The sequence below is a fragment of the Chroicocephalus ridibundus genome, chromosome 5, assembly GCF_963924245.1.
Source record: "Chroicocephalus ridibundus chromosome 5, bChrRid1.1, whole genome shotgun sequence".
NCBI lineage: Eukaryota > Metazoa > Chordata > Aves > Charadriiformes > Laridae > Chroicocephalus > Chroicocephalus ridibundus.
Genome location: NC_086288.1, coordinates 67,530,805 through 67,550,626, shown reverse-complemented (window position 1 = coordinate 67,550,626; position 19,822 = coordinate 67,530,805). Strand labels below are relative to the sequence as shown.

Below are 19,822 nucleotides of genomic sequence, written 5' to 3'. Positions count from 1 at the left end.
AAGACATTGCTATATGTGGGAGCTGCAGTATAAAAGCTGGAATGTAATTGCTTGTGGTTTTATGGCTTTTTAGGTGCCTGTGGTTCATGCTTGAAGTTTTAATGACAAAGAATGAGAACAATAGCCATGCTTTCATGAAAAAGATGGCAGAAAACATCAAGCTTACCCGAGATGCTCAGTCTCCTGATGAGCCAAAGGCCAATGAAGTAAGAAATGCAGTTCAGATAAGTGTTGGGTGATGGGCTGAGAGTTTCACAAGCAGTTGATGAACAGGATCTGCAGGAAATCTGAAAGCACTAGCTCAGACATTTTTATGGTCTTTTAGAGAGAGTGTTAATTGCGAGCATTGTCTGTATGTTGCCAATCTCATTCTTTCAGAACCTTGCTGACCTTGCCCAGCACACAATGCCTAATGAAGTTAATAAACAAAGTGTGTAAAATATTCCTGTTACTGCCTGCCTGCCTTATTTTAACTCCTGCTGCCTAGTTTCCTGACATAAGTATCTTCTGCTGTTGGGGGAAATAGTGTATTATATGGCTACTGTTACAACCTGCTAGTTTCTAGCAGAGATGAGAAACAATTTATGGTGATTTGATTGAGCAAGAGCTTCTGTTGTACAGCATAGACATGTAAAGTATTACTAATTTTCATTAAGTAGTATCATATGAAAAATGGGGACTTCTGTATGTGTTTGAAGAGCCAACGGTATGGTTAATGATGTAATTACAAAATACGTCCTTAGTGGTGGTTATTTTAGCACATAGATTAAACTTTTCAAAGAACTATGTTCTGTGTACACTGTAAAAACAGTAAGTAATTTCTAAAGCATACTTTTCTTTTTTTCTTCAGAAACTTTATACAGTATGTGACGTAGCACTATGTGTAATCAACAGCAAAAGTGCTTTGTGCAATGCAGATTCACCGAAGGACCCTGTATTGCCAACCAAATTTTTTACACAACCTGAAAAGGTAAACTTGTTAATTTAATTTCCAAAGTAATAAGGGAAAATACTTTTATTTTTATAGTTTAGAGCTGTTTATCTCCATAACATAATATCCTGTGTGGGAAAATGCATGTATATTTTACCCTTAGCAACTAAATTTCTTAACCATCGGCTCTACGCTATGCTATCTGTGTCTTGTAAATGTGTACCAGCAGTGTTTGTAACCAGGTGAGAGCTAATTGGAATAAATACTGGATATGTTAGCATGTTTTGCCAGATCATTTCAAAATTGAGTTTGCTTATTTAACTGTGAGATGGCAGATGCCATGGTGACAGGGAGCTGGTGTCTGTGATAGTTACCTGCATTCAGATTTAGTGGTTTGGTCTGTGTCAACTGTAGTCAGAGTGACAAAGGTAGCAGCTTTCAACTTGTTTAGAGAAGACGGCACCTCTTTTCTTCTCTTTGGACTTCCCGTTAAATAGACACAAGTGAAAAAAGAGGGAGGGCGGTTTTGCTTCACTTCAAATGATTCATGTCATTCAAGAAGAAAAAATGTTAATCCCAACTTCAAGTGTGGCATACTGTCAGTAATGCTCGCTACAGATCTCCTTCAAAATACTAGTTTGACCTATCTTTATGAGATTGATTAATTTGTTAGCATGTTGCATGGTGTGAACTATCTGTAGCACTTGACAGTAGCATCTAATTTTGAGAAGTCCGTTGTGTATATATTAAAAACAACAGCAAGATTGAGAGATCAAACACAAACTAATTTTTATTTTATTTTTATATAGGATTTCTGCAATGACAGGAATTACATTTCAGAAGAGACAAGGGTTCTTCTTTTGACAGGAAAGGTACTGTATTTTGAGAAGTTACTTTTCTTTTACTATTACTTGTGATTTTTTTTAAATGTCCTGGACTGCTGTTAGTTCAAAAATTGTATTAAGAATTTGTTTACAATACTTTGTGATTCTTTTATTTGATGGCGTAATTAACGCCTTTAATGTCCTACCTGGTGAGTACACAACATCAAGATTGTTACCTTCACACTGAGGCATAAGTTCTGGATTAACTACAGTTTTTCCCATAACTGCAAGTTGGGGGGGGGGGGGGCGGGGAGGGGGGAGGGAGAAGAGGGATGGCCAGTATCAAGATAGTATTATTTAGGCAATTTTTAGTGTTCTAGGAAAGTGGATATTTATTCCATGCTCCGATAGAACGCGCAAACACTTGCTTCTTTTTCTGACTACTTCCATTTTGGAAAAGACAGATGTATAAGGATATCCCACTGACTCAGATGGATGATCCTTTTTGGCCTGGTTTTGGTCCCCGAGAGGGACCAAAACAGCACGATTAGGGAGAGCATGCAAGCCTAGCCACTTTCTGCAGTACGTTCCCCCTTGTACTCCCCCGGCATTTATAATTTTTATAATGGGATGCTGGACTCTGCATCTGTGCCTCCTGGTTTTGATGTCATCTTATGGACTTGGTGACCAATGTGTCTTCTCTGGTTTTGAACCTCCCCATGCTCTGCCATCAGAACATCTTGTGGCAGGAGGTGCCAGAGATTTGCAACCTGCTGGTTGCGCAGAAGCACTTTCTTTTCTCCCTTAAACATTTTCTCTCTCCTGTTAGTTGCACCAAATGCTTCCTACTTTTTATAAAATACTCAGTAAACAGAGCAAATAAAACATTGTAAGAATAATATATTTAAGTAAATGTTGTGCAGTATTAGCACTAGGACAATGCAGCTACTGAACATGTGCGCAGTAACAGGTTGTTTCTGCAGAGAGTGTTGCCTTTTTTGCTGGCCAAATGTTTTCCAGCATCTGTGGCATCTCTCTCCTGCCTGCTTCCTCATAACTTCAACACGTGGGAATTAATTTTTCTTGTGAGAACGTCTTAATAAATTAACTTGGTCTCTGAGGAAATGTAAAATTACGTGAAGAATGTGACATGCCAGTTATGAAAACTTCCTTGAGTTTTCTCCAGAGACAAAATAAAAAAAAAAACTCCGTACTGCCTACCCAGCTTGACCAAATCAGTCAACAGACACCAGCCGTAGCAAGATCTAAAATACCATCACTGCACCGGGGAAGCCCAGAACAGATAGATAGCGTTAAATATTTTTACATTGGCTTTCTGTATAGTAAGCGTATACATTTTCTGCTGTTGTAGTGAACCTCATTCAGCGTTGCATTTTGGAAAGCTTTCCCCAGAGCTGCTGAGCTTTGCAAATATAGGATATCGACACACCATTTCAGTCCTCTAATATTACCTAACATTCTGGGTTTCACTGGGTCTTCTCTATCTGCCGTCCCTTCAAAGCGTGAGAGAAAGCCAGGCAATTGATGGATCTGTTAAATGATGAGAAATAAAAGCAGGATAGACAATGGTTTTTAAGTGAAGATGAGGTCTGTAGCTCTAAACTGATACCATCGTGATTAAGAGTGTTAATCCAGAAAAAAGTATTTTAAAATACCCAAGAAAATATTTTAAATATGTATCTGAAGTTACCATTTTTAAGGTGAAAAATTTTCTTTTAGCCAAAACCAACTGCTGTATTAGGTACAGTAAACAAACCATTATCTGCAACTGGAAGGAGACCGTATATTAGAACTACAGGATCAGAGACTGGAAGCAATATCAGTGTAAACTCTGAGCTGAGCTCTTCTGCAGGAAACAGATCAAGGTACAGGAGTGTGAAATTTCTTCCATCAACCGTTTTTACTTCATGTTCTCCAGTGTGCTTGCATGTTTTAGAACAGGAGATGATTTGGTGTGTGTGCTTGTATGTTTGAAGAGCGTCTTTAACTTGTCCAGTTTTAAAAAATACCAGAGTTCTCTATAGGTAAAATCTCCATCTTTGCTTTTTGTTTGGAGACTTTTTTCTAGTAGAGAAAAACTCAGTACAGTGTTTAGGTGTGGCCTGCCTGTAATTACATATAATGCAGCAGAAGAGCCATTATACTGTCTGAAATTTCGGTGGTTAATATTAACAATATTTTTACATCAGCAAATATATTAATTGAAGATAACAGCCAGAATTAATACTAAACAGATTTTGCAACTCACACATTTTTGACGTATAAATTAGGATTAATCCTGATTGGTAGCAAGAAATATTTTTTATGTAGATGAAATATTCAGATCTAGTTAAGATTAGGAACAATTAAAAAGAGCTTGCTGGAGAGGATCAGGTTCTCAGTGGAAAGATGCAGCATATGATTGTAATATTTGGGCTTTTTTGTAGTAAGTGTAATTTTTATGTGGATCCAGAGTTAATAAATTTGTCATGAATCTGGAGAAACAGTTTACGCTTTCAAATTTTAAGATTGTTTAATTTGTTTTGGAATTGATTAACTGGCTAAGATAAAGGGTTAAAGAAAGTAGAGAAAGTCAACTCTAGTTGCTGCATTTCATAAGGCCAAAGGGAAATATAACTCAGTTCAGATTTTCATCTGTAAGTGTGCTTGATATATGCTGTAATAATCTTGATTTTTTTTTTTAAACTATTTTGTATTTAAAATTACTGTATGTTCGTGTAAATTAACTTGAAGTTTGAGCATTGCTGGTCTTTGATTTTATTTTTTTTTCACTACCTTTGCCAGTATTGGCTTTTTCTGTCTGTAAAAAGAACACGGCCTCGATTAGAGCATTGGTCTAGGTTTGCAAAAAGAATTATACGGTACTGTATCTGTGATAAGGGATTCAGCTCAGTGACTAGCCAGTCACTTGCAGAGGTTTCCCAGTTCTGGGAAAGAAAATGTGAGTGTGGACTCAGGCACATCCAGCTCTTTTAAACTAATTTAGCCTGTCTGCACTGATGATGATGATTATTATTATTATAATTAATTTTTTAAAATAACTGAAAACATTTTTCTTCTTTTGTTTTGTATATTTTGGTTTTATTTTGTCTTCAATTATGCTACCAGGGAACAAAGTTCGGATATATCAGAAACTGGGGTCAGTGAAAACGATGAAAATCCCGTGAGGATTATTTCAGTCACACCAGCAAAGACAGAACCTGTGAAAAACAAGGTATGTCTGGGGATTTTGTGGACTGTATCTCTATAATAAGCTTGCCATTAGGGGTTTATTCCATACACATCACTGCAGGTGGTCTCTGAGGAATTGGTAATGTCCAATTTCATTTCATGTAGTTCTATCACTTTTCTAGCCCAATAGAAAACCCCTTACTTTCAAAACTACTATTTATTTTATCCAGACTAATCAATAGAGCTCATGTGCTCAAAAATAGCACAGGCAAATCAGAAGGGATTTCCTTCTTTTTTTTTTCTCTAAAATTCCAAAAGATTCCCACCTTTATTCTGTGTTTTCCAGTATAATTAACAGTAAGGCTGTGATTCTGAGTGAAGGTTGACACCTGTAGCTTTAACTGAAGATATTGCCAGGAAAATGTCAAGTGGTCCTCTAGGACGACATAAACATCTAACTTTTGGATTGTATCACAACTAAAATATTATTTAAACTTTAAAGATTTTTAACGCTTTCCACCCCTTCCATTAGATAGAGAAGATCATGCCTAAATCGTAATGATTTTTTAACTTATAAAACATACAGTTGCATGAAGTTTAATAAAGGTAAATGTGAAGTCCTGCACCTGGGATAGATTAAACTCAAGCAGCAGTACAACACTCTGGGATCTGCCTGGCTGGGGTGTAGCTTGGCCAAGAAGGACGTGGGGGACCGTCCCAGTGGACAGCCAGCGGAGCATGAGTTGGCGGTGTGCCTTGGCAGCAGTGAAGTCCAGGCAAGCTGGGTCCTGTCTGCATCATCAAGAGTATAGCAAGCAGGTTGAGGGATGTGATTATTCCACCCTATTTGGCATTCATTAGGCCACACCTGGAATACTGGGTCCAGAATACTGTTGTCCTCCCCAGTTTAACGGAGATATTGAAAAACTGGAGAGTGCTTGGCAGAGGGCCACCAAGATGATAAAGGTTTGGAGAAGTTGTCGTGTGAAGAAAGGTTAAAAGTGTTGGGTTTGTGCAACGTAGGGAAGAGAAGCCTCGGGGGGATCCAGTCAGTCTTTCAATATCTACAAGGTATTTATGGAGAAGATGAAAGTACTCTCTTCTCAAGGCTGCATGGTGACAGGACAAAACGCTATAGGCAGAAGTTGCTTCAGGGTAAATTCCATCTGGATGCAAGCCAAAAAAAAAAGAAATAAAAATCTACGTTGTGAGGAACATGGAAAACACTGGACTGGGTTGCCCAGAAAAGTGGTGGAATGTTGCTGTTCATGGCTTGGCTTGTCAAGGGCCCTGAATAACCCCTGAGGCCCTGCTTTCAACAGAAGGTTTGACCAGATAATTTCCAGAAGTCGCTTCCAAACTGGATGATTCTGTGATTCTAAAATCAAAATAGATTTTTGTAATAATGTAGGGATACATAGATGGTTCATAATGTATGCATTTTAATAAGTTATATATCTACCCAGTCTTTTTTGATTAGATGAAATCAGAGTAATAAGCAAGTGTTTTGGATTTGTATCATCACATAGAAAAATTATTTTTTTTTAATCTTTTAAAGTAATATCCATGTGATATTCGCACCCATGAGCTAAAGAAGAAGAAAAAAATCTTCCCCAAATTTCAACATGTGGTTCCTTTTTTTTTTTTTATTTCTTTTCCCCCAAAATAGGGTTCTTCTGAAAAGTTAGAGAAGTTAGGCAAAGCATTTATGAAATAAATCTTAAAATATACTTTTGAGGTTCTTGAAACCTGAGTTTAGTTGAAATTTTCAAAGAGTAGTTGTCTGTAAAGTTCTTAGGAATAGAAGTTGTAAATGACTGCTATGCAGTTTCTAGAACAGTAATAAAGACTGCAGCAACTGCTTGACTTATTTAAACATTTAAGAAATAGTGGAAGACTATTTAACAAAAAATTCCTTGGTTCCAACGCAGCACTTAAGGCCGCTCACTGTTATAATTGGTGTGTTTGCAATTGCTAAGTCAGTCCAGCCCTACTTCTTCTCTGCCCTTTTCTCTGCCCCTCCTCCTAGCTGTTTCGGAAGCCGGTGTTCAAATGGAAGTCCATCATCCAGTTGCTTCCTTTTTGTTTCCATATGAATACTTTCCTGCGTAGAGACCTACATTGCCTTTCTGTTTCGCATATACAGACACCGCTTCATGAAATTTAATCACTGCCATTACCTTCTTCAGTGTAATGAAAAAAACATGCATGTAGGCCATACCTATTCAGACACGACAAAGAGTTAACAAAGACAGCGAGTTTCATTTGTGACTAGGTCTTACTTCCTTTTATTCCCTGCAAGCCTTGTTATTTTTCCCTTTCACTTGTATTTAGGGTTTTAGTAATCTGTACCTTTACTGGATGTTGGTCTCAAAATTTGCGTTATATGTTAAGTAAATATCATTTGCTGTACCGGAATCATTACTCTTGCTCCTCCGTTCTCTCCTGCCAGTTGGCAAAGAGGCGGTAAAAGGAGCTTGTCCAGAAGAACCATCATGGGAGGAGCTAAGACTGTTAGTCTTACTGTAATTTCACTTCCAAGCAACTGGAAGATACGTTGCTTGCAGATACTAATGTTACACACCGTGTAGAAAATATTTTTGCAAAGTTAATGTCCGAAATCCCATTTAGTAAAACTTTTTACTAGGTCTCAGCCCATGTGATGTGTTTTTATAAGAACACTTCTCTTTTATAAACTCATGTTTCTGTCAGAGGGAGGTAACAATTTGAGTTTGCCTTTGGGAATCTTTGTTTTTCTTCACATTCATGATTTTTATTTTCTAGGAGATTAATTCTGATCAGGCTACACAAGGAAACAGCACTGAACGTGGGAAAAAAAGAACAGCAACAGCATCCGGAACTGAGAATATTCATCAAAAACCGGAAGAAAAAAATGTAGATGAAACAGGACCATCACTCGCAGCAAAAACCAGGAGAGGGCGTCCACCCAAACCTGAACCTCAGGGTACCACTGCAAAAAACGAGGAAACAAATAAACCACCTGTCAGGGGAAGGAAAAGGGCAGCAGTCAGTCAAGAAAGTCCAGGGAGTTTAGAGGCAGGTAACGCCAAAGCCCCAAAACAGCAAGACACAGCAAAAAAGCCAGCAGCAGCACAGAGACAAATTGATCTACAAAGGTAAAAAGAAATAAATAATAAAATACATGGGTGGGGTGGGCCTTTCCTGTTTCCAGGTAGATCCTGATTAATTTATAATTAAACAGATCTAGCATAGTTAAAGGGTACAACTAAACCACGATGATTTATAAACACCATTGTCCAACATATATCGCGTTGTGTGTGTTCTGTTTTTCAAAGTAAGTACCAGGGCAGCTGGAATTGGAAAAATGAATTTGTTGTTTGGTCAGAACAGGGTAATCTAAACTGTTTTCACCAAATTTAATTTTTTGTCTGTTCCACTTTTACATAAAAGAACTAAAAGTTGAGGGTGTTTCAGTGCATTCATTAATGCCGTGTACGCAGGAATTCGGGTGCTCTGCTTCAGTTCATTGATAACAAAGGCTTGAAAACCGACCATCTTTAATGAACAGAGCAAATTGTAATTCTAACTGTAATTATTTTCTGATATTTTGGATCTGTGTTTAATATTAATAATATTTCAATACATACTTTAAGTAAATCAAAAGCAGAATTTGGAACTGTAAACTGCAAACCAGCTCTTGGATGATAATTTATTTTTCTATACCCTAGTGTTTAAATGTGTTGATTGATTTCCAGTATAAACAAACTACAAATGCACGTAAACATTAAGAAATTTGTTTAGCTGAATCTGATACAATAATAATTCTAATGCAAAAGTGGACAAGGTTGTAGAGCAATAACATAAGGTCAGCAAACCAGTGTGCTGGAAGAAATCTCAAATTAATCTAATGGAAGAAAGAATGATTGTAACGGTTTCTTTCTAGACATTTTGTAAATTGAAGATCTTACAGAGAACCTCGATCAAAAAGAATTACCTTTTCCTCTCACAGCAAGGTTCACACACTAGTAAATTGTTCGGTCTTTCAAGAGAGTGATATTTGTGTACTGCCTTGCAGTGCTTGTTTTATACATCATATTTCTGTAAGTCTTCATAACAAATTGCACTATCTATAGTCTTTAATAAGCCACCTGTATCAGATAGCTTCTTTAAAATATGTGATACCTTAGTGTTTCTTGGAAAAAAACACCAAAACATTGTTAAACGTTTTTCAGAAGCCAGGTGCTTGGAAGTGATGGAGATTCACTGTTGGAGATAGACTCGAGTCCAGAATATTCCCAAAATGCAATGGATCTTTTTAAGGCCTGTGGGAGCAGCCAGGAAGATACTGAGGATACAGAGATAGCAGAGGGAGGCTTCCTTAAGGTGTAGCAGGCATCTTATATAGGACAATTCTGGGTGTTTTATTGTAGCTTATACAGCAAGGAAAAAGAAATTTGTCTGTCTTCTAGAAAAATGTATGTAAAAATAGCTGTGTACGATGAGGGTTGGTTTTTTTTTTTTCCTTCAAGTAGACACGTACAAGTTACTGTAAATATTTGAAAAACATTTGAAGTAGTGCTTATTCTTAAGAAAGACAGGTTATTTTTATAAATCTGTGTAATTAAATACAGTTAATTAGAACAAGTTACCATTCTTATTCTCTGATTCCAGTAAAAGCTATGGATAAATGTATTTCTGTTTATGCTGAAAAAACATTACTCAGCTATGGAATTACTGTTATTCAACTTGTGTATTTCCAAGTTTATCAGGAAGTTGTGCTATACAATAAGGAAATTTAGTTATATTCCATTAATTACATAGTCATTGAGAAGATATGAGATGGAGCTGGAAAAATCACAATATAAAGAGTGTAAAAGCTAAAATGTAAATGATATAGGTAGTGTTTTGATTCAGAATCAATTGTAATTTCTGTGTCCTTACGATTAACTTTTATTTCCTTTTCTCCCCCCAAAAAGGTAAAAAGAAAACTCGCTCGAAAAAGGGAGGAAATGAAGGCCAAATAAAAGGCATGCTCCAAGCTTCTGCAAAAATTAGGATTCAGAAATTTCCTGTACAGGAACTGAAATTACTTCAAAACACACAGCTTTCAGCTCTGAAACCAGAAGGAAAACTATGCTTCCCTTTCACATGAAATTAATCCTTCTCAATGGAAATGTAAAGCAGAAACTCTTGAGAAAGAGGCTAAAAGCATCTGTACTTATTTCCCCAGAGACTTTTTTTATGAAAAGTCAATAATTAAGCAAATTGCTTAACACTTGGTTCCAGTTCCTGCATTCTGGAGTTTAAAAGTGTATTTACACCATTAATTTTCATGCTGCATTTTTTTTTAAAGAAAGTCAGAGGAGGTCCTTACACTGACATTGAAAATTCATGGTCCCAGAGCCAGGTATTCCCATGTTTCACAGGAAAAGTAGAAGCCTACTGAATGGATTTTAAATAAGACTAGAGGAAAAAAAAAAATAACAAAAAAATTTTTTTGCTTTACTTTTGGAGACTGTTTTATGTATAATTCTTTCTGCCTGCCTACTTTTCTGCAAAAATAAGATGTACAGATTTCAGTTCCCTGCTATGAAAAGTCATGTGGTGGCAATTTTATAAATGTTGCTTTCTGATTTTTATCAGAGTGGGAAAGTAATCACTTAAAATTATTATTAATTCGCAAGTAGACATTTCATTTTTTAATTTTCCCTCCATTTTAGTTTAATATAATTTGCAATAAATGTACATATTGATGTTTGTTTTATAAAAACATATATCACTTTTAAGTGTTTTTACTCCTGCGGTTCTGTTGGAATATTCTAAATTTTAAAGGAGTAAAGACAGTCCAGCATTTGATTTTATAATGTTTGTCACCAGATTTTTATTATTGATGTAAAGAAAAAAAAAATCAATTTTTAAAAATAGTTGGACTTTGGCAGCTTTGTAAGGAAAGTTGGAAATGTTTAGGATTGCTCTCAATTTTAAGCATTGTGCTGATTGGAAGTAAGTCTGTTTTGCATTTTGTCTTCCTGTCCAGGCTCATTTTTTAATGTTTATTTTAGAAGATTGTTGCATCAATATTATGTTTCCTGGCATTGTTCAGCATAGATACGGTGTACACTTTTATGTACACATGATCATATTTAAGTTTGTTGCATAAAATAAACGCTTCTAGGTGTCATGTGGCAGTCTTTTATTTTCTTATTTCATTTTTTTTAATTTTCTTTCACAGAAAACTACTTGCCGTATCTGTGCATGCTCTTGGATGTTCATAGAAATATCGTATTGAGCAAAGAAGCTGTAATGCAGGAAGCTACGTAGTTTAAAAGTTGTTTGGGTGAAGTTACGGTGCTTTATCCCGTGAAGTTGTATGGGGAGAAGGGGGCTGCTCTGCAGAGCGGCAGTGAGCAGTTCGCTGTGTTTCCCGGCGCTTCAGTTCCCCATTTCTCTTCTGCAAATGGTTTTGAAATCCCTTGACGCCGCGTAGAAGAGCTGGCTACTGTTGACATTAGTTAAGGATTACTTGCTCTCCTAAAACGTCTGGGGCGCGGTTGTGTGCTCTTAAACAATGGCGAGGTCTCCCTACCCAGTCTTTAACTGGCGTTACAGTTATTTTTGCTCTGTAACAGAGAAAATCGGGCTCTTTTCACAAAGCGGCACATGCCACTCTTTTTTTTTTTCTGAAGCGATCTGCGATGCTTTGATTTGAAGGATTTGCAGTGCTTTTGGCAGAGAGAGACTGGGAGAGTCTAAAAGCACTGAATTGCACATCCATCAGGGTTTGGATTCCTAAAACTGAAGTAATTCCACAAGATGGATTTACTGCTCACAATGCAGTTGCTTTGTAGTGTGCTGGTCTAATCCTTCCCTCGTGCAAAAGTTACAGTATTGTGGCTTAAAACAATGACGTTTTTAGGTGCTACCTAAAAAAAGAACTCTCTTTTAAAAATGAGCTCTAGTACGTAGCGTTGTGCCTCTAATGATGATTTGAAATCTGGACTTGACAAATCTTGCAAATATTCAGAATTGTTTCCAGAAGCTTTGGGTTTTGTGAAGTGGATAATTGTTGGGTGGGGTTTTTTCCTTTTTTTTTTTTTCCCCCCCTTTTTAAAATCAGTTCAAATGTCAAGTTACTCAAGCAATCACCAGAGAATAATTTAGGTTAGAAGGGGTTTCTGGAGGTTCAGTGCCATGGCTCAGAGCAGGGTTTTCAGTTGTCTTTCTGCAAACAGTTACATTTCTTCTGTTTTCTTTAAGGGGACATTTGAGTTACTTCCATCTGTTGATTATCAGTATAGTCAAAGAAAATCGGTACAATCATGCAGCAAATTATGCTGGGCACAACTGGCTGAGCAAAAATGCAGCATAAAGTAGGAAAGGTCTACTGGTGGCCACTGTTTTCTTTTCAGAACTTGCCCCAGATGAGGCTACGTAGAGAATTTCTCTGCCTGCCCCCAGCTAATCCTTCACCAGAGTCCAGAGAGAGCAGAGCACGTGGTCCGGTTCGGAGCTGCCTCAGCGATGGACATCTTTCCCTAAGGATGGACAATATCCCCTAAGGCCAGGGGTCATTCCAGCAGTCTGCACATCACACGTACAGCTTCTGATAGCAAGTAGTTGGAACCGTCAGCCTTTATAACATACAGGGAAGTACAAGCACCATTTTTATACATACATAAATTATGCCTTGCTAATACTTCTGATGCTTTAAAAATAAAAGCTATTCAAGAGTAGTCGGTTTAAAACTGGAATTGAAGGTAAATTATTCCAAAGAAAGAGGTGGGGGTTTTGTACTTGGCCACATATGAGGTTTTAAATATTCTACATAAGAATGGGATTCTCTCATTGTAACAAGAAAACTGATACTCAGAGGTTTTCACTTTTAACGTGTGATAAAGAATAAAAGGAAACCTGATAAAACCCAGTCTTTACGGCTTTTATCCAGTGTAGGATTTCAGGGTGCTGAGGTTTCACGTTCAGTTACATAATTAGAGCCAAGTTCTTCTTGTCTTTTAAGTTCCCATCTTCATAGAAGTGTGGCTTTGTTTCTTAGCGGACATACATTTTATTTCTGTTTCTTTGTGTCCTCTGATGCCTGGACCGCATGGCTTTCACAGCAGCAAGACAGGAAGGCTGTTCTGAGACATACTTTGTAACGTACTAAATTAAACCTCTACCACTTAACGAAATTAAATCTGAATAGTTGTTCTAGACAAGACAAATAACGTTTTCTAGAGCAATCTTAAACAAGAAAAATAATATGCATTACAAATCTTTTCCGCACATGCTGACAAGCCTTTTAGAGCTGATAAATAACAAATCCTTATCTAAAACGTACTTCCAGGCAATAGATACGTAGCGCACGTTGTTGGACCACGTTCAACATCAGACTGGCTCTTGAGTTCCAAGTTAACGCTGGGGCTGTCACAGCTGGACCATCTCCTTTAAAGATCTGAAAAGATTTGGGACCATGAAACATTGGCAATACACAGGAAATCTGCTCCTTTGAGAAATCATGCACGTGGATCCTCGTTCGCTCGCATGTGTGTGCCCCGCGATTGTATTTATCAGCAGCAATAGGTTGGTTTGTGCACGGAAATAAAGTCCCAAATGGGCGCTGAAGGCAACAGCCCAAACTGAAGAAGCTGGACTGTGAGGTCTACTTGCCGGCCAGGCTGCAGGTGTGCGCAGCTGATAACCAAGCATTAGTCACAGAGCGGAGTAGCTGGTCGCAGCCCAAGGAATTGTGTCTCGGTGCAGAAACAGGTTTGCATAGGGAATGGCAAGGTGTTAAATAGCAGCTAACGAAGTCCTTCTGTACAGCAGCACTTGATATGTCCCTTGAAGCCTGCCCCTGCTTAGATCTCTGACAAGGAGGGACTCATCCTGCCGATGAGTACACCAGGTGCTCAAACGGTCAGAGGGAAGCTCAAATCCCAAAATAAAATACTCCTAAGCTTCAAAGACCAACAGCAGCTTCCATTCCTTGAAGAGTCTGTAAGCCTGACCTTCCCTGGATCCATTTGCCTCAGTTCCTGGAAGGCAGCAAACAAGACAGGACTTCCTCGGGAGCAGAACTTGGAAGTCCTGGTGGAGCAGCAGAGGCAGTGGCCAACAGCCTTTCCCTTCCCTGCTGCACAGCCTGGGTCAGGAGAGTGGATTCCAATTGTCTTATTCCTGTAGTTTTACCACATGAGAGACCAAAGGGGGCGAGCGCCCCCGTTTCTGCCTTCGATCTCACACCCCATGAACTGTTTCTAACTGAAGGTGGCCAATCCCAATAGATTCCTTAGCACCGCGTCACTGTGGTGACCCACAGGACGGCCACTTCCACAAATCTGACTCACGAGAAATGCTTCGAATTCAGAGCAGGAACGTCTCTCACTCCTGTGCAAGTTCCCAGCCTTATTTTCAAAAGGAAACGAGCAACTTTTGGACGTTTGCAGCTGCTTGTAAAGAAATGAGTGGGACCACAGCAAGAGGTCGGTTCAGGCTTGTTCCAGTTCAGATAACCTTCCCCCGGACCGGGGCTACAAAAGCTGAAGCAGCAGCCACACTGACTCCAGCAGCTGGTAGGAGCAGCGTTGCACCCGAGCCCAGCCGGCGTCACACGTGCCTAAAGATGCTGCGAGCGCGTCCCTCGGAGCCTCGGTGTCACTCACAGGTGCTTGACACAAACTGCATGTTACTGGAATTACTGCCCACAACAGGCAGCGTACGGTGAGCGTACCATCGCCTGGGGGGAAGTCCTCCTGCTGGGGAGTCCCTCCTGGTGGGAAGACCTTCTGACCCACCAGAGAGCATCTTCTCTGTTTCTGCCCAGCGAAAGTCATGGCAAACTTTTATCAGGGAACTGTCAGTGCAAGGGCTGGGTGTTGTGAGCCAACAGGAGGCAGAGTCAGGACTCGTGAACCCCTTCAGCTTTGGCAAGAAGCTGTTCAGCTTGGAACCTGGTGGATTTATCAGCGCACCTAGATCCACGGGCAGCAGAACCGAGACCTCTGTGGGCCATGCAGATGGGTCCTGTGTTACTTGATGGGAGGGACGGCCATCAGGAGACACATCTGCTCTTCAGCAGGAGCACAGAGGTTATCCGAGGTAATTTGTAACTCGCTGAAGTCCTGCTGGCAGCAGCGTCATCTCAGCAGTGTGTCAGCTGAGGCAAGAAGTGCGACCAAATAACTTTGTGTACCCCGAGCGTCTTCCTCCCACGACGAGACTGTTATTTCAACAGCCACAAGAGCTCAGATGTGTGTTCATAACGCTGCAAGGCGGGCGTGCTCCAGAACAAGAAATACACGTTTTGCTCCTTAAGTCCAGGCATTTAATTCTCCTCTCGTTGCCCTGGACGCGGCGATGGAGGTATGTTGACCCCGATGCACCAAAGCTTCTGAAGCAAGAGGTGGGGGGTGATGACGGCAGTCCCAGGCAGGAGCAGAGTTGCTTTGGTGTTGGGTCCGGCTGCTGTAAGGCAGGCGGGTTACTTCTGCATGCACTAGAAACTTCATAGGCGATAATCCCATTTCTTACCTCGGCGTGGCAGGGTTGCAGCAGCCAGCGCCTGGCTGGCACCCTACCCCAGGGAAAGTGGGACCTTCCGAGTATTTTGCCCTGCGGTACAAATCAAGGCTCAAAATACCATGCGCTTTGCTATACATTCAGGTGCCGCGGCATCATCCATCTCGGGATTAAATGGGGTGGGTTTACACCAATGTCAGAGGTGTGAGCCATCGTCTCCTCTCCGGAGAGGAGGTGTCCCGGCACGGACACTGCGCTGCCCCACAGGTAGGATCTTCTCTGCTTCCTGCGAAATTCGGAGAGGTTGTCACTGCCCAAGTAATTCATGCCATCACCTCTTGGCTGCTTCCGTCCCTGAGTGTTCCCAGGAAGGGAGAGAGCAATCTGTAGCCTGGGTAAATTATTCTGGAATGTGGTAGCAGCGATCACTGTTCATCCTTCCTCGTGCCATTACACCAGAATGGGGCATGGGACAAGGAAGCCACTCTGCAGACCCCAGGAGCGGACATGACTGCAATAGCTCTGTACCTTTCCTTAGTGCCTTTTCCCATCCTCTTTTCCCAGCCTTCCTGCCACAGTGTGTTGCTTCCCAGCTGTTCTTCAAGGCCGCCTTTTCTGGTTTCCACAGGGGTATGAAACACCGAACCCTCAGAGACTGTACATACCAGATCGTGGTGGCATTTACACTCCTGTTGTGTTGACCATGAGGTAGACACGGTCATCTCTCTGGCTTTCCAGGTTTCAAAGACATCTTCTTGGCAAAATCCTCCATCAGAGCTTATCAAAGTCTATAAATGCCTAAATGGGAGAGTATAAACAAATGGGGCCAGGCTCTTCTCAATGAACACACGTGCTGTATTTATTTGAGCATTTGGCTCCGAGTCCTCAAAAACCGTGACGATTGTTTCCATCAAGCATTACTTGAGCTTGGGTCTTCCATCCACAAAGTTGTGTCAGTAGCTTCACCTCGCAGGGGGAGCTTTTCCCTCTTATTTTCTCTTCCTGCTGATCCTGGGGTTTTTTGCCACAACAGTGGGTCGTAACACCGAGTTGAAGATGTCGGTGGTGCGCGGATCCAGTAAGGACGGCGTGTGGGAGTAACGCAAGGGCTTTTTTGGTGTAATCTCCTGCAACCTTCAGGCACCGACCCTGCCAGTGCACTGACGCAGCAGATGTTACCGAAATCCTTCTAAGCAGGATAATGGAGGGAGCTTCGACCTACTTTAAAAAAAATAATTAAAACAATATATTTTTATTTTATTGCAGGTCAGGCTGGCAGCAACTTCCTTAACATCCAAGCGGTTGCGAGTGTGGAGGAAGCCAGGGGACCAGAGCTGAGGTGGGGGGATGCTGCAGGTTGTGTCTGACCAACACAACCCTTTCCCATGTAACCATCAGGCAGTAGCTCCTGCTTGGCCATTTTGAGGGGTGCTGTGCCCTCCCCAGCCTTGACACCCCCCACCCCGGAGCCACCATCACAGGGGTAGGTGCCTGCCTAGTCAATTTACCAGGACAGACTCCCCATCTCGTCTCTGGTGAGACCCCACCTGGAGTGCTGCGTCCAGCTGTGGGGCCCTCAGCACTAGAAAGACATGGACCTGTTGGAGCAGGTCCAGAGGAGGGCCGTGAAGATGATCAGAGGATGGAGCACCTCTCCTGTGAAGACAGGCTGAGGGAGTTGGGGTTGTTCAGCCTGGAGAAGAGAAAGCTCCAGGGAGATCTTAGAACCCCTTCCAGTACTTAGAGGGGGCCCACAGGAAAGGTGGGGAGGGACTCCTTATCAGGGAGTGTAGCGATAGGACACAGGGTAACGGTTTAAAACTGAAAGAGGGGAGATTTAGATTGGACATTAGGAAGAAATTTCATTTGACTCAGCATCATTGAGCTACTTTCTTTCCAAAATATCATACCTTTAAGCCAAAATGTCTTTTTTAAAAAAAAAAAACCAAACCCAACCAAACAAAACCTTTTCACTCTCAAGAGGACTTTGCCATTGCACAGCTAGAGGATGTAGCCCTTTTCTGTGCATTTATTTGCTGCTTCTGCAGAGACCGTGACAGACACAGACCCCCCACCCCCGAGTCCCCCATCGGCTGGGCAGAGAGCAGGCTGCCTCTGGCCCACATCTGGACCCACCGCTCCAGCTGTGGCCTCCCCAGTGCTGAGCAGAGGGGCAGGATCACCCACCCACCCCCAGCCCCCCCACCGGCCCCGGACCTGCTGGCAACCCTCTGCTTACCGCAGCCCGGGACACCATTTGCTGCCTTTGCCACACGCGCACCTTGCTGGCTCACGGTCAACTTGGTGTCCACCACGACCCCCCCCAGGTCCTGTTCCGCCCAGCTGCTTTCCAGTTGCCCCAGCACGTACTGGTGCGGGGGGTTGTTCTGCCACAAGTTCCTCTGTGCTTCCCACTGCTGAACTGCTCGCAGGTGAGGACCATTCACAGGTGAGGAGAACAGAGAACAGCACGTGAACAATATGAGGAACAGCTCTTTCCCTCTTTGTTCTTAAGAACCTTAGAACCTTTTTAGGCTTTTGTGGTGGTGGTTTTCGTTTTGTTTTTTTTTTTTTTTCCCCACCTCTGCATCATCTGACTCGGTGAACTTTTGGTAGCTACTTTGTTCTGACGTGTCTGCTTCCAAATTGCTCTCTCTTCTGCCAAGCATGGCCTAGAGACAGTTTACTCCTGGCATTTTTGATGTGGTGCAGATCATTGCAGGACTTGAATGTGGAAGATGCTACAGTGGGGAATGTGCACGCCAAGCAGAAGAGGGAGAACATCCCTCCCCACACCCCCATCCCAGCAGGGCATTCACCTCGGGGAAGTTCCTACACAGGCTTCATTTCTCAGCGTTTGTCCCTTTGACAGTGGCAGCCATAAACGCCAGGGGCTTCACGCCGTTTGAAGTGATGGGTGCAGCTCCTCGGCACCACTTTCTACACAGATAAACCACCTCACGTCCAACGCAGCTTCTTGCTGTGAGGTGAAGACGTGTTGGTCACCATTTCCAGAAGACCTGGGCCCTGCTCTGTGGCTGGTGTTTGTTCCTCAGCCTTACATTTAGGGAAATTTAAACCCGTGGCAACACCATGACTTCCTCGCGCTGTCCCTTTGCTACGGAACAGGCTCATCTGCCAGGCTGGTCCCGACTGGAGCCTGAAAGGGGAGTTCAGGTCTGCTTTTGGAACCAAAATCCACCTGGGAGCAGACCTGGCTCTTGCTTTTTGAGCTGTGACCACTGAGGTGTTCCTGCTTCAAGGAAGCCACCCTCACACCCAGCTCCCCACCCTGGCCCTGGAGAGATGTTTAAACTGGGGACAGCTGGCTTTGCCCTGAAACAAGCAAGGGCTGCTCCCCTGATCCAGGAATGCCACTTGGCTGCAGGGAACTTCCCAAACCTCTCTGACAGGATCAGCAGGAGCCTCGACTACTCGCCACCTACCACCTTCTTAAACTGCCAGCTGGGAGAAGGGGTGTTTTGGGAGAGATGGAGGGGAGCAGGGCAGGGAAAGCAAGGCCGCGGCTGCGCAGAGTCCCTATTCCCACCCAGCAGAGGGGGGACCACGAGCCCCTGTCCCGTGAGCAAAGGCAGCTCCATGCCAGGGACTCCAGTGGTGGAAGGATCTGGTGGCTCAGGTAACATCAGCACAAACCAGCTTCTCTCCCACCTTCCCCCCAGCAACACCAGACTCCGTTTTCCGCCACCATGCCAGCCCATCACCCTTTATTTTACACCAGGCTGTGACAGACCCACCCAAAAGACTTTATGCATTTCAACACAAAGCAGCCACTAAGTGAAGCAACGTAATTTATTTGACATCATACCAGACACGGATGCGCCAGATCCAGACCCAGACTTGACCTTAGAAAACAATTTAAAACCCTGGCTTTGCCGTGTTGGCAGCACAGGGGCTCCCTGCTGGAGAGCTGGCCCTGGCAGCGTCACAGCCATCGCAAGAGAGAAGGAAGCGCAGGAGGAGCCGAGCCAGCGCCATCGTCCAGCTCAGCTGCCCACTCCCTCCCGGTTTTGGGGAGCTGGGAGAAGCGACAAAGCTGTCGGAGAACTTTGCGAGTATTTCAGTATGTGGCAGCTCTCGCTTACTCAAGTCAGAGCAGCATCTAACTACAAGAACAAGGGAATATGGATTTAAAAAAAAAATAAATTTCTAAATTAATAGCCAGGCTAAGAGAAGCAGCCCCCACCTGCAGCAGAGGGGCTGGGGAGCGCTCCCTCTCCCTCCCCCCTCTTAAGAATGAGGTACCACAATACAACACAGCTCATGATAATAGTAAATTTAAACAAACAAACAAAAAGATCCCCCTTACACCACTGCTTTAACACCATAAAACCGTGCAGCGCTATCACAGCTG

General features: G+C 42.2%; 1 protein-coding gene across 2 annotated transcripts in view; it reads left to right on the top strand.

Moving 5' to 3' along the window:
- Positions 1–11,110, top strand: part of PDS5A (PDS5 cohesin associated factor A) — an 81,382-nt gene extending 70,272 nt beyond the window's left edge. The window contains exons 27-33 of one of the 2 annotated variants that reach the window (XM_063335672.1): positions 74–206; positions 851–970; positions 1,741–1,803; positions 3,496–3,641; positions 4,885–4,990; positions 7,732–8,084; positions 9,906–11,110. In XM_063335672.1, coding sequence (XP_063191742.1) covers positions 74–206; positions 851–970; positions 1,741–1,803; positions 3,496–3,641; positions 4,885–4,990; positions 7,732–8,084; positions 9,906–9,909 — 925 coding nt within the window. In that variant the 3' untranslated portion in view covers positions 9,910–11,110. Of the gene's footprint in view, positions 1–73; positions 207–850; positions 971–1,740; positions 1,804–3,495; positions 3,642–4,884; positions 4,991–7,731; positions 8,085–9,161; positions 9,876–9,905 lie in introns of those variants that run through there. The other variant, XM_063335673.1, reaches the window with a different exon arrangement.
- The last annotated feature ends 8,712 nt before the right edge of the window (positions 11,111–19,822 follow it).